Source organism: Nilaparvata lugens, chromosome 8 (assembly GCF_014356525.2).
Source record: "Nilaparvata lugens isolate BPH chromosome 8, ASM1435652v1, whole genome shotgun sequence".
Taxonomy (NCBI): domain Eukaryota; kingdom Metazoa; phylum Arthropoda; class Insecta; order Hemiptera; family Delphacidae; genus Nilaparvata; species Nilaparvata lugens.
Genome location: NC_052511.1, coordinates 2,630,182 through 2,644,774, shown reverse-complemented (window position 1 = coordinate 2,644,774; position 14,593 = coordinate 2,630,182). Strand labels below are relative to the sequence as shown.

The window sequence follows — 14,593 nt, the reverse complement described above, 5'->3', positions numbered from 1 at the left end:
GAAAACAAAATCACAATCATACAATAAATAATCAGAATATAAAAACTTATACTCTAGTTATATTTTTATTGAGAAAGAAATTCAAGTCAAAATAAAAGTGAATAAAATATTCATCCATCAAAAATATAATTGTCTTATAACAGCTTCATTATGAATTTCTATTAGTGAACGTTTAAAAGTATCATAACGTTTGTCACTCAATGAACGACCTTGCCCTGGATATGAATAACAAGATTGACAACTAAACAAAAATACGTGACAATTGCACTTTCTTAACGTAGGTCACATCAGTACAAACGCAAAAATAAAATAACAAAACAATGAATTACATTACTGTACTTTTTCGTGGCACCAAATATTAAAACGTACCATGATTTATCGAGAAAAAAAAGAAAGTTATATCAGTGATAATGTTATATTACAAAAATGTAACATGTAATCAGAATATGTAATTATGTGAATGAAACATGACCATTTGGTTATCATAAAATGGTAAACTATCCATCAACCATATTTCCTGTTCATTTTCCTGGAATAACCATAATTTGAAATAACTAAGATATAATTATAATGACTATGAAATATAACATGGTTAATCATAACTGTAAAATCAATACAAAATCAATAATGCAACTGGTGAAATTAAATGTAAAACCCAGCCAAATACCAATTTTCATAGGTAACTGTACCCTAAAATTATAAATATGTAACCATGGAATAATAAACCCTCTTCTATAATAACTGATTCAATATCGTAAAACATGGTTCTACAATGATTACCAAAAATCACTTCTGAAAATAAAAACTCAACCATAATAATAAGCCCTAAACTCAACCTATTGTGCCAAAAGAAAAAATTTTCTACTCAAAACCATTAATATTAGAACCATGACACAATGAAACTCAAATATTATCATGAAATATAATCAAGAATATAGTAATCATTAGTTTATACTGAGAAAAAATTATAAAACGAAATACAATTCAAAGATATAAACGTATAAAACTGAAACTCTGCTATCCATAGCTAAAAAATTCCCCTATAACCGTTTATTATAACCCATGGACAATAAGTTTGGTCTATATTACCATTGAAAAATATGGACTTCACCTCCAGCAACAATAATCAGTAATAATACTTTAATAAAATTTTACGAGGACTTATAATTATAGGCTTAAATCATAAGACCCCATCGAAAACAGATCAAATAAATAAAATATAATCCTATTATTCAACCACTGGATGATAAATCCATAAATATTATAATCAATTCTGATAAACAATGATGAAATGATAAATAATTACGAATAATATTTACAAAAATTCTCTTAGGGACTTTAATATAGCGCATAACTTCAAAAAAATACGACTTAAAAAAATGACTATCACCATTAAACCTTAATTATCAACACCTTATGACAACAAATTCAAATATTTAATTCATGAAATCTATCAACAAAATATCTACCTTTAATAACCCTTGAAAATATTTCAATAAAACTTATTCATAACCTTAATATAATGAAATATAAAATCCAAAGGGCCAAAATTCTAAAGTGAAATATCTCAGAACCCTTTGCCCTAAACAAAATTATAATTATCGCAATGCTAAAATCTATGCTAAGAAAATATGAAACTGCAATAAAATTTTTTTCGAAAATCGACTTTTTCCGAATTTGTCTGAAATTTCTAGACTAACAATCAAGATACGCCGCATACCTTGTAATCATCATAAATCGTAAAAAAAAGAACTCATCGGACTCATCATAACTGAAAACCAAAATCCAATATATGTAGAATACAACTATCCATCAAATATCATGAAACCAAAATGAAATCCCAACATAAACCATAGAAAAATAGCAGATAACCATTTAGCAAAAACGCGCGAAATTCAAAATCAGTAGATAACCATTCAGCAGAAACGCGCGAAATTCAAAATCCGTGTCTGACTGTAGCCGAAAATTTACTACCTATTGAAATAACTCACGAACCCTCAAATATCTCAAAAATATCTACTTCACATATCCTATCCCATTTTAGAAATGCAAGCGAATGACCTAAAATTCATCTTTAAATTCAAAAAAAAAAATTTTTTGCTACTATACAAGGTCACCAACAAAAACTATAAAATGAAAAACCTCAAAACCCTTTGCTCTAAACAAACTTTTTCACAGAACAAAGTTGAACGTACTCATCCTAAAAAATAAGATTCCCGAAAAAAAAATCGAAAATTCACAAAATTGTTTTCCATGAACTGGAGATTTCTGAATTTTTCGATAATTTCGCCTCTTGACAGCCAGTAGAGCAAAAATTTAGTAGAAGTCAATCAATATCGAACGCTATCAAAATCGTCGTTTGAAAAACTTCCTTCACAACAGATTCGTTCGGTGAATTACATTGAATTTCCAGAATATGTTTCAAAATACTAAAACAAAACTTTATATAGAGAAAAAAATCACAAAATCCCAAAAGAAAATTTTTGAAAATTATTGAAAATACCTAACTCGAAAACTACTGCCCTAATCGAAAAATTTTATTGGACATAAACGATTGAAATTATCACTACCTACAAGCTCAGTGAAAAAAAATCATAAAATCCCAAAATTTAATTCACCTGTCACATGACTATCATCCCAACGAAAAAAAAACTCAATATCTAGATTACAGACGACATTATTATGGTATAATGATTGAAATAAAACTTTTTCCACTTTTCCACACCTTGCTATGACTTTCGTTCATGAAAAAGTTTCATTCTCCTTACATGAATAATTTCTGGAACAATCTTTCCCCGCTTTTCTAATAACACTTCATAGTTTAAATCAGATAACTTCCTTGATACCACAAAAGGCCCATGAAAAGGATTATTGAATTTTTTACAAGTATCAGCCTGATACCTAGGATACGAAACTAGAACTTTATCTCCTTTATTGAAAGCTACTAATCTATGTCTTTTATCAAAACTATCTTTTTGTTTTTCCTGCACTTCTCTTAATATCTCCGGTAATCTCTCACGGACCTTTGCTAACGATTTTAACTCCTCTAACCTATCCCTACAAATAGAAGAAGGAAGGAAAGCAATATCCACAGGACTTCTAGGAACGAATCCAAACACCAAGTAATACGGCGAAAACCCAATTGAATCTTGAACTGCTATATTATAAGAAAAACATACATGCCTAATACAGCTCGCCCAATTAGACTGATCACCAGATACGTAACATCGCAACATAGTTACTAAAGTGTCATTATACCGCTCTGTTACACCCTGAGTGGAAGGCATATAAGCAGAACCGAACTTCTGCTCTACTCCCAATGATACACAAAAATCCTTGAAAATTTCAGCTCGAAAATTTGACCCATTATCTGTGTGAATAACTTTAGGTAATCCATATAAAGACGCAAAATCTAAAATGAACTTAGCAGTATTCTTAGCATCAACAGCGTGCACTGGTTTACAGAATGCGAATCTCGTCGTCCTATCTACCGCTACCAAAATATACTGGCAATTATTACTTTTCGATAATGGACCAACTGCATCTATACAGATTGTATGAAAAGGCTCACCTGAAATTGTTATAGGTTTCAAAAATCCAGCCGGTTTCAACCTCGACACCTTTGCCTTTTGACAAACTTCACATGATTTCACATACTCAACTACATCTTTCCTGACAGTAGGCCAATAATACCTATCCTTGATTTTAGACAACGTTTTATCTATCCCTAAATGTCCCCCGAACTGCAAAGAATCATGATATTGTTTCAATACAGTTGTCACCAAACTCTCAGGAACGACCAACAAAAATAAGGCTGCGCTTTTGACCTGTGCTTCCTTGTAGTACAATATGTCATCTCTTAAAACATAATTTCTAGCTTTTCGTGCAATAGTTCTCTCCGCTGACTCTAAATCCAACAAAGCGTCATATATCTTTTTCAAAAACGGATCCTGTTTTTGCAATAATCCTATATTTATACTAGTAATCATGTTAGCGGATTCTTGCGCATCATCTCTAATAAGTTGATTCTGTAGAGAAGTTATTTCTTCGCTCGTAATGACAAAAGAGAATTCAAAAAAATCGTTCTCAATATCGGACAATGATTATTTTTAATTTATCTGACATCGAATGATGTATTAGTCCCAAACAGTTCAGCGTTCTTCCTGAATGACAACTGCAAATCAGCTAAAAGGCCTCGTTCTACTAGCAATATTGTCTCATGTAATACTTTCGCTGAGTCTGCTGAGTCTGAGTTCGTTTTTCAAACCTCTCCAGAATTATTGTTTCAATAAATATTTCATCGCTATTAACGCTTAACTGGGACACGCTTTCCAAACTATTCAAAATTATGTCATCATATTTCTCTACCGAACTCTCATTAATAATAATTCCATCAGTTTCAATTTTATTATTCTTCATATCTTTCGGATAATTACAATAATTCAAATCTGACTCTGTATTTTCACCTTCACTGTTCACACAAATCGCTGATTCACATTTTTTCTGTAATCGGTTCAATATACTATTTCCACGGCCTGGTTCTTGTTTATCGATGATTATTGATTCATTCATCTTGTTAACAAAACTTTTATTATCTACATCACTTTTCAACTCTGAACATGAGTCAGTAATATTTCGTTCAAAACCATTATTTGCTGATCCACATTTCTGGCTATAATTAATTTTAATATCTACAAGATCAATCTCGTGTTTATGGCAGATTGAATATTTCTTATCATCAGTATTAGAATAGTTTCTTCTATCATATATCCCATTGTGCCTAACACCTTCCAAAGTAGAACCTGATTCAGTGACTATACAACCTCCTAATTCATTCCTTGAATTATCAATATTTGATGGACCGCCGTCTAAAACATTTTCATCAATATGCCTAGTACTAAACTCCTGTGTCCTATCAGTAAAATATGCTTTCTTACGTCTAGCATTTTCCGAAAACTTTCTGCCATCAAAAGAACACACTCTAATATCATAGCCTTCTTTTTCACAAATTCTATGCATCCTTTTATAAACCCGATAAGCATAATTAACGTTGTAAAAACAATTCCGCGTAAAATGATTATGTTTACCACAAACTTTACATTTCTTACGTCTTCTTTTTCTATTAGTCCTATTATTCACGAGACTAACATTCTGATGCATCTTGACTCCTCTAGATTCACAATCATTACGCATACCAGAGTTCACAAAATGTTCAAACGGCCTGTTATCAATCGTAAAAGAGAAATCCAAATCACTTTCCGATAAATCTGATAACTCTTCCTTAATCATTTCCCTATCTTTATCCTCTTTGTAAATTATATCTTCCTCATTCAAATCACAATCATTACAAATAAGAACTTCATCCAACCCATTTTCAATCTCGAAGTTACTAACATGACAATATACATCCACTTCATTTGAAACATAATAATTACAAGAATCAAAATCATCACAGATAATAGCATTTTCTAAACAATTCTCATTTTCAAACTCATTTCCGATTTCCAATAGTTCTTCAAATTCTGGTTCCATAATATCATTAATTACTTGCACCTGTCCAAATTTCCACTCATTCAAATACTGACATGATAATTCATATTTCTCAATATTTTTATACAATTCTACAATAGTACTATTTGATAACATTATAATTCTTTCAAATATATTTGAAGACAAACCTCTTAAAATTATCCTGATAATCCGAGATTCATGCATATTCGAATCTACTTTTCTACATAGGGATAAGACTCGTGCTACAAAATCTCTACCATCTTCTTCAAATTCCATGCTACAAGTATCTAATTCCTTTTCTAGTTTCCACAATTTGAGAGGAGATCGATAGAAATTAACCAATTTTTCTTTCACTGGCATATATTCAAATTTGTCCTGTCGAGTCAAATCATTCTCAATAACGTCAAAATATTTCTCAGCACTTCCTTTCAAACAAAACCGCAAGTATAATAAATTATCTTTTTCATCCCAACCGTTCGCTAAGGCAACCTTTTCAAAATAGTTGAAAAAATCATCAATGTCAAATTCTTCATCTTTTCCATCAAAAAATTTCGGTAATAGTAACGGTCTAAGTTTTTCCATTGTTAATCTGTTCCAATCCAATTCTATTCAATAATAAATAATAAATTTCCAATTAATCTGGTTTCAATAATCATAAATTCTCCATATCTCAAATATCGATATCTCTCCAATAATAATAAATTTATCCTATTCAATCATATCTTAATAATCATTAATTTCTCATGTCATCATAAATATCTAATTCTTTCTAATAAGAATTGATAATAAATCTTGCAATCGTACAAAATCTTCAATTGTCATAGCTTTTGCAATTCAAAATCAATAATAATCGTAAATCTTCCAATATCGTGAATCTCAAAATTAATCTGTTCAATTATAATCATCATTCTCCATCCGTTAAAATCCATTATTAGCAATCAATTATTGTTCCACAATATTCCAATTCAATAAATCCTCGAAATTCATCCTACAAACTGTTTTTACAGTCCCGTAAGGTTCAAACTCAACTATTTCACCCATAATTTCACTGAAATAAAAACATATATTTAATAATGAAAAATGCAACCACAAAAATTGAATCTTCAATGAGGTAACCGAAAAAGTCCAAATTTTAAAAGCTGGATTAAAAACCCTTCGAGCCTCCACCAATTATGTAATGGTGGGATAATGAAATTGGCGCCTCCACCAATTATGTAATGGTGGGAAAATGAAAACAAGAAATGATCGTACTGGTTTTGATAATTAAAACAAAACAATAAATTATTTGTACAAAAATTAGAATTATAATTATAAATTATGAAATAACAATAAAAATATGAATATTTCAAGGGCTACTCGCTTGGCTGCTAGTGAAGATTAAATTTGTTGTGGTTATGGAAAATTTAAAACAATGACTCAGTAGTCACCTACCTTTATGATAATGGCCCCCAATTTGGCATCCACTGGTTAATCGCGACGTTAATTATTAATGAAAAATAAAAAAACTGATCTAATGAAGTGGGTTCAGATCCCTTCCTATTCAATAATACAATTCTCTTTAAACTGCCCGAACTGTGACAGGAAAACTGTATTATAAAACAAGAACAAAATCTATCCCCTTCACCAGAACAGCCGGACTTTTACTCTCAGTCCTAACGAACGAGCTCACACACCACTACTAGTAAAATTTTTGGGTATTAATATATAACTCAGTCAATGCCAACATGAAGCCATTTCAAATACATATTTTTATCAGTCGCACAAGCCGAGCACGTTTGTTTTCAAAAACAAAGAGAAACTACAATAATTTTGATAACAAGTGAAATAAACAATCTTTCTGTCGATGACAAAACTGTTCAAAGGCAGAAACACCGTTCATTAAACTTTTCGTAAAATAAAACTCTAAAATCCTGATCAATATGAGATAAATATATGAATCATATATATGTCCCATATGACCAGGTGACAATAGGAAAGAACTACGTGAACTATCGGCTTGGGATAACAGTAAAAGTTGCGACATAAACGCCCTATACCATGGGATATCTACTTATGCTATCGTTTCTCTATGATAGTACCATAGAGAAAAGATAGCACAAGAAGATATCCCATGGTATTGGGCGGTTATGTTCCAAATTTTCAAATCTAACTCAAGCCGTCTTAGTAGTTTTTTCGTGAAGTTGGTAGTCTCTCATACTGTGCCGTTCTTATACTCTCACCCAGCCAAAACAGTAATAATAGACAGTAGTCGACGATAATCGGTTTGAAATTTGGAACATGAACGACCTATATAATGGGATATCTTCTTATGTTTTCCTTTCTCTATGATACTACTCCATGTTCCAATATATTATAGCATACGCTCATGATATTATATACCTGGAATAGAGATATAACCATCGATAATAAATATAAGACTGAACTTATAGTGAGAATCAGTGGAAATGATTGGACGACAGAGTTGCCAACATTTTACTGATTGAATAATGAATTTTCTCGATTGAGATTTAATATTTTGTTGATTAATTCTGTTTCTTCATTGTTGGAATACGATCTGGCAACGTTTTAGAGACAAGGTATATAAATAAAGGTCATGACACAATCCCGTGATGCATTGCAAAATCGCCATTTTATGGGGTTCTAGTTCACCAATTTTCAAATTTATCAGCTGCTATCATTATGGATTGACCAACATGATGTGTTATTTTGTTATATAGTTCAAGGAATATTGCTTGGCTTTGAATTGTAAAACTAGTAGTTCTGTGAATAGTAGACCTCACGCAGTATTCTCATCCACAAGTACCTGATTGAAACTATAGACCTTATGGAAATACATATAATTACCCCATTTTATGGGGTTCTAGTTCACCAATTTTCAAATTTATCAGCTGTTATCATTATGGATTGAACAACATGATGTGTTATATTGTTCAAGGAATATTGCTTGGTTTTGAATTGTAAAACTAGTAGTTCTGTGAACAGTAGACCTCACGCAGTATTCTCATCCACAAGTACCTGATTGAAACTATAGACCTTATGGAAATACAGCAATAGACTGGCTTGTCCACACATCTGTGTAATCACTTGTCAGTTGATTTATGATGAATAATTCTATATCTTATTTTTACTCTAATATTGGCGTATGAAGGAGGCTCCTTTTTCCTTGAAATACAAAATTTCCAAAAATAACCTTGTATATACGTCGACGCGCAATTAAAAAAGGAACATACCTGTCAAATTTCATGAAAATCTATTACCGCGTTTCGCCGTAAATGCGCAACATATAAACATTTAAACATTAAGAGAAATGCCAAACCGTCGACTTGAATCTTAGACCTCACTTCGCTCGATCAATAAATTCTTCCGACAAAATAATAATATTTAGATTCCAACTAGGAACTGATTTGTTGATTTTAAGATTTAATTGATTGGGAACTTTAAACTGTTTTTGAGGTTAGCCTTTTGTCCCAATGCCTTATGAATCATAACAAGTTACAAGAATAAGAACAATATTGTTAATAATTAATTATTGACCATTTATTATTGAAATTTCATTATTAAAAAATCGAAAACCTGAATTTACGTATTATCTGAACCAGAATATTGTTTTTAAAAAGCATAATGCATGATTTTGTCATGAGCAGATTGGAATTTCAAATGTACCGCTATAAAGACCCCATATAATGGCCGCTCCATGAGGAACATGAGTGTCATGACCTGTATTCATAGACCTTGTTTAGAGGTAGAGAAGGATAGCGTTATCTGCTTTGTCGAATGATAGACAAGGATAGCAACACAAAATGTTGCATATACTGCCATTATAACGTGGACCTCTCTATAGGTTTTGTGCGAGTGGGCTAATAGTTGTGATTCTATAAATGAGTGATGATTAGCTTTATGTTCTACTTGTTTGCTTGCAGATAAATGAGATAATTCGCTACCTGGAGTTCTGTGTGGGCCAAATCAATTGCCAAGAGCAGGCTGTGCATAACTATCTGCTGTCACTCTATGTGAAGCACAAACCTGATCGGCTCATGCGATATCTGGCTATGCAAGGTAGACTAACTTCATTCCACTTCATTTTTTTCCAAGTTTTTTTAAATGGATTAGAATTTGTTAGGTATTTTCTCTGGTGTTTTTCCAAGTCGCCTATACCTCCCATGTTAAATTACCAGTTTTTCGGTACCAATTACACAAAAACTAATGGAGGCAGGACTCTGAATTTTTGTATGCTTCTTTATCAGCATAAAATCAATCTACTGTAGTAAATTCATGTCCCTACCTCTAATATTTCAGAAGTTATGATTTTTTTTATCTTGACCATTTTTTTCTGCCCAAAATTGTACTATTTATTTTTTTTCTGAACACGTTTTATCCCATCCTCCTCATTTTACTACAGGAGTAAGATATCAATCATATAAACATGTTGTGTGAAGCACAACCCTCTATCTTTTATGGTTTCCTAAATAAGTGTACCTAAGTACTGAAAAATATGTTTTCTGGGAAATCAATAGAAATGAAAAACATTGCATAAAATTGAAACTAAAAATGATGTAATGATAAATTACTCACATCAAAATACTCACATTTCGCGAACTTTAAAAATATCAAAGAAATTATATCAAAAGATATGATCAAGTTCTTGCATGAAGCATTTAAAACTTCAAATTGTTCAAAATTGTCTGAAATTTTCTTCTTCGAAGCACTTGTAACAGGCGCATTGCTGGGCCCAGCTTTACTAGTCTGTTCACTAGTCACCGTATTTCTATCAGTAGATATTTTTGTAAACTTATTTCCTCTAAAATTTCTTTTAGATTTCCAACTTTTTTGTCTTGGCATGTTTTATTGAATGAAATAAACTGTGCAATGCAAAATAGAATCATGTAACCTAAAATTCACTTCACAAGTCACAAACACCAAGTCAGATGTAAACAAATAAACATAACATAGTTACACTGGATGACTAGATTTCTATTTCACTGGAATGTCAGTGATACCAACTTGAAAAGCAAAGTAATACGTGGTTACAATAGAATAGTAAAGGAATTTGAATAAATTATTTACTGTCAGTGGAGCACAAATCAAATAAAAACGCAAGTAGAAGCCTACAATGTCGTATATTTTGAAGAAAATACTCAAGCAGAACATTTTTGAAAACTTGCTAGAATCGTTTCCAGTCTACATAGAATTGTGATTCAGACACCATTGGAAAGCGCACATTTCGAAGTACATAATGAACCATAAAACCGAGAAATGATAAAAAAAAGTGATTATGACTTGAACTACCCTTAATTTCGGGTGTGATCACATTGAATGCGTGTATGTACAAGTGCACGTCAGATCGTGCATAAGCTGAGAAACAAAATCTGGAAAGTGCCATTGAAACAAGTTGTGACTTGCATGTAGCTGCTCACACTGAACGTAACCAGCAAGTGCTCGCGTTCCTATTACTCTTTCAGTTCATATTGCTCTTTCCAGATTTTTTCTCATGCATGCACTTACACATTGGGGAGAGTAGGGTATAGTGGGACATGGGGCACAGTGGGACGATGGAGAATTTTTCTTTATTTCCAACAATATTAGAGAAATTACTAATTTATAAGTTGGCAAACCTGATTATGATCATGTGATGAGAAGCCCATCATTTTGTTGCGATTACTTTTGGAGAGGGCAACATAACCTAATTTTCTGACGCCTATAGTAAAAAGAAGATAAGCTAAGATTCTTGCTAAAAAAACATTAAAAATATATTGATGTTATGAGCTTTTGATGCTAAAATCAAGTTTATAATGTATTCAACCGAATAAGGTATGATTATTTGTCATTTTCCCAGAAACAGCTTTTGTATAATGTTTTTAAACTAAAAGAGCCCTATGGGGCACAGTAGGATAATTTTTCTGGGGCACAGTGGGACTGCAATTTTGTATTGGTGAAAGTTTGTGGGGAAAAATCGGTCAACTATTATGCTGCAGAAATCGTTGAAAAAACTGATGACAATGATTACTGCGTTAAATACTTGAAGAGAATCTTACCAGGGTTCAAATTTGTCAAAGGAGACGAAAAACTTACTTCGCATTGGAAGGTGATGTTGAACTGAAACTTTCTCCTCCTACAACACATGGTAGCACAGCAAGAACAATGCAACAAATGTCATTTAATGTTGACTTGTCTAGATTCTCATCCCTCCTAAAGTTACTGATATAAAGAGTGTCAAATGAATTCATTTTTTTTTAATTATAAACAGTTTTTTTATTTTAGTGTCCCAGAGTACCCCAAAGTCCCCATTAAGAGGCACAGTGGACCACATTGTAAGGGGTTAACAACATTTTTTTCATATTTCCATAGGTATTGTAAGCACGATGTGCTTACAAACCAAATATGTAAGGGAAAAGAACTATGAATACAAAAAATGAACAGAATAACTAGAACTTTAATGAGTCTTTAACATATTTACATTTGAACAAAACAAGATTAATTTGATTATAAAACAATATTTTATATGAATTAATGGGGAAACACTCGCTTGCTGCTAATGAGGATTCAATGTTTGTGGTTATGAAAAATTTAAGAACAATGATTCAGTAGTCACCTACCTTTTTGAAATAGCTTCCCACTTTGGCATCCACTGGTATTTCGCGGCGTTAATTATTAATTAAAAATCAAAATAACTGATCCAATGAAATGGGTTCAGATCCCGTCCTATTCAATAATACAATTCTCTTCAAACTGCCCGAACTGCGACAGGAAAACTGTATTATAAAACAAGAGCAAAATCTATCCCCTTCACCAGAACAGCCGGACTTTACTCACAGTCCTATCGAACGAGCTCACACACCGACCAAAAGAAAAATTTTGGGTATCAAATATAACTCAGTCAATGCCAAACATGAAAGCCATCTCAAGTACATATATTTATCTGTCGCACAAGCGGCACGTTTTTTATTAAAAACAAAAGAGAAGCTACATTAATTTTGACAACAAATGAAATAAACAATCTTTCTGTCGATGACAAAAATTGTTCAAAGACAAAAAAACTGTTCATTAAACTTTTCTAAATTAAAACTCTAAAATCCTGATCAATATGAGATAAATATATGATTCATATATAGTCCCATATGACCAGGTGACAGTATACTAATAAAATAAATATATTATACAAATAATAATAATAATAAAAATAATAATACAGTATACTAATAAAATAAAAATATAATTATGAAAGTAGGACTTCCACTCTACATGCTAGTATATTTTTGGTTCTATTAAACTGATATTTTAATACAATAAAAAATTCAAGATCAAAAACTTTTCCACTGTACCCCACTCTCCCCTTTTCACATTCAATGTGATACATACATATCCGTGTCCCGTTGTAGCTAGTGCCGGATCTGGGTATGAACAATGCCTATCCATCTTCCTCAACCTGTCGCCATCTCTATCCTCTCTTCTCAACTATGTCCTACCACCGTCCTCTTGGTCTCCTTCCTTCAATTCTCATCTTTTCCATTTTCTTTGGCAGCCGATCCTCTACCATTCTCTCCACGTGTCCAAACCAGCCTAGTCTCATGACATATCTTTCCCCTTATGCTTTACATGCTCAGTTCTCTTCCTATCTCCTCATTCCTAACTCTGTCTCTACGTGTCTTTCCCTTTATTGCCCTGAGGAACCTCATTTCTTTTGTTTGTAGTCTACTCTGTGATCGTCCATGTCTCAGCACCATACAATATGATAGGTACAAAATACATCTTATACATTGTAATCTTTACCTTTTCTGGTATTTTTCCATCCAAATTAAATTAAATTTAATGTGATCACTCCCTTAAATAGATTTTGTTTTTCACAGACGCTTGCCTCTGCGCGGGTTATTCTTGCCTGTAAAATATAATAATAATCCTATCACATTAAGCGAGCAATTTCTGTATTTATTTATATGGTTATAAATATTTATGTCCAACGGATCTCAAAAACGGTTCTAACGATTTTCACGAAATTTGAAACATAGTAGGTTTGTGATATGAAAATTCGATTGCTCTAGGTGTCATCCACTACCTCCGTAAACAAAGCCTTAGTGTATTCGTGTGTCGTCAGCACAGGTAGGGCTCCTACACCAATAAAAACACTAGCTGATATATATCAGCTGAAATCAACGAATTTTTATTGGTGTAGGAACCCTACCTGTGTTGACGTCACACGAATGCACTACGGCTTTGTTTACGGAGGTAGTGTCTCATCCCTTGGAAAAGTTGTTGAAGGACATGAAAATGACAATAATTATTCATCCTTGGAAAAACAGATGATAATTTCGTCGTCTGTCGATAACAGAAAATACGAGTGCCTGTGTGGGGAGAGACTTATTATGTTCAGCTGTTGAATCAATCAGCTTATCTCACAAGAAATATCTAGAAAATTTAATCGACTTGATCAAAATAATCTGATTTATTGACATGACATGGTATATCATTCTAAATTAGAGTATATCATAATATTCAAAGTTTATCGTTATTTTACAGTTTTTTATTTATTTATTTATTTATTGATATACATACTGTATACATATAAAGGCTCACAGACAATACCATGAAGAGCCTTTTTTACACAATTAATCGATAACCATACTACATAATAAATAAAACTTAAAAGATGAAAAATATTATGGAAAAAAATAAAGAAGAGAATAAGATAAAAAGTAAATCAAAAATTGAAATAATAATAAAAATTAATAATAAAGATAAAGAAAACAAAAAGTGTTTCAGCCAGAGCTCATAAACATTTCATGACTCAAACGAGCTACAAGATAAATTCATTTCACAATTTTTCTTAAATACATTAAATGAGTTCGAAAACTGATCTATATGTTCATTCAAAGTATTATATAATCTTAGACTTTTAATAAGAAACGAATTATAGTGATGAGTAGTTCTCACAAAAGGGATGTTGAACAATATATTTTTTCTAGGCCTAGCATATTAAGGTACATTGAAATTCAATAAATTTATGAATGATGGAATATGAACTTTATGATTTAAAATGTTGATTAAAAATTGTTGACAGTTTTGAGTGATTAGTGAGTGTTATTTTGTT

At 31.8% G+C, this 14,593-nt stretch overlaps 1 protein-coding gene across 2 annotated transcripts in view; it reads left to right on the top strand.

Moving 5' to 3' along the window:
- Positions 1-14,593, top strand: part of LOC111055251 (vacuolar protein sorting-associated protein 18 homolog) — a 79,909-nt gene that overhangs the window by 41,315 nt on the left and 24,001 nt on the right. For both annotated transcript variants that reach the window (XM_039433738.1, XM_039433737.1), the window contains exon 15: positions 9,432-9,567. In XM_039433738.1, coding sequence (XP_039289672.1) covers positions 9,432-9,567 — 136 coding nt within the window. The remainder of the gene's footprint in view (positions 1-9,431; positions 9,568-14,593) is intronic.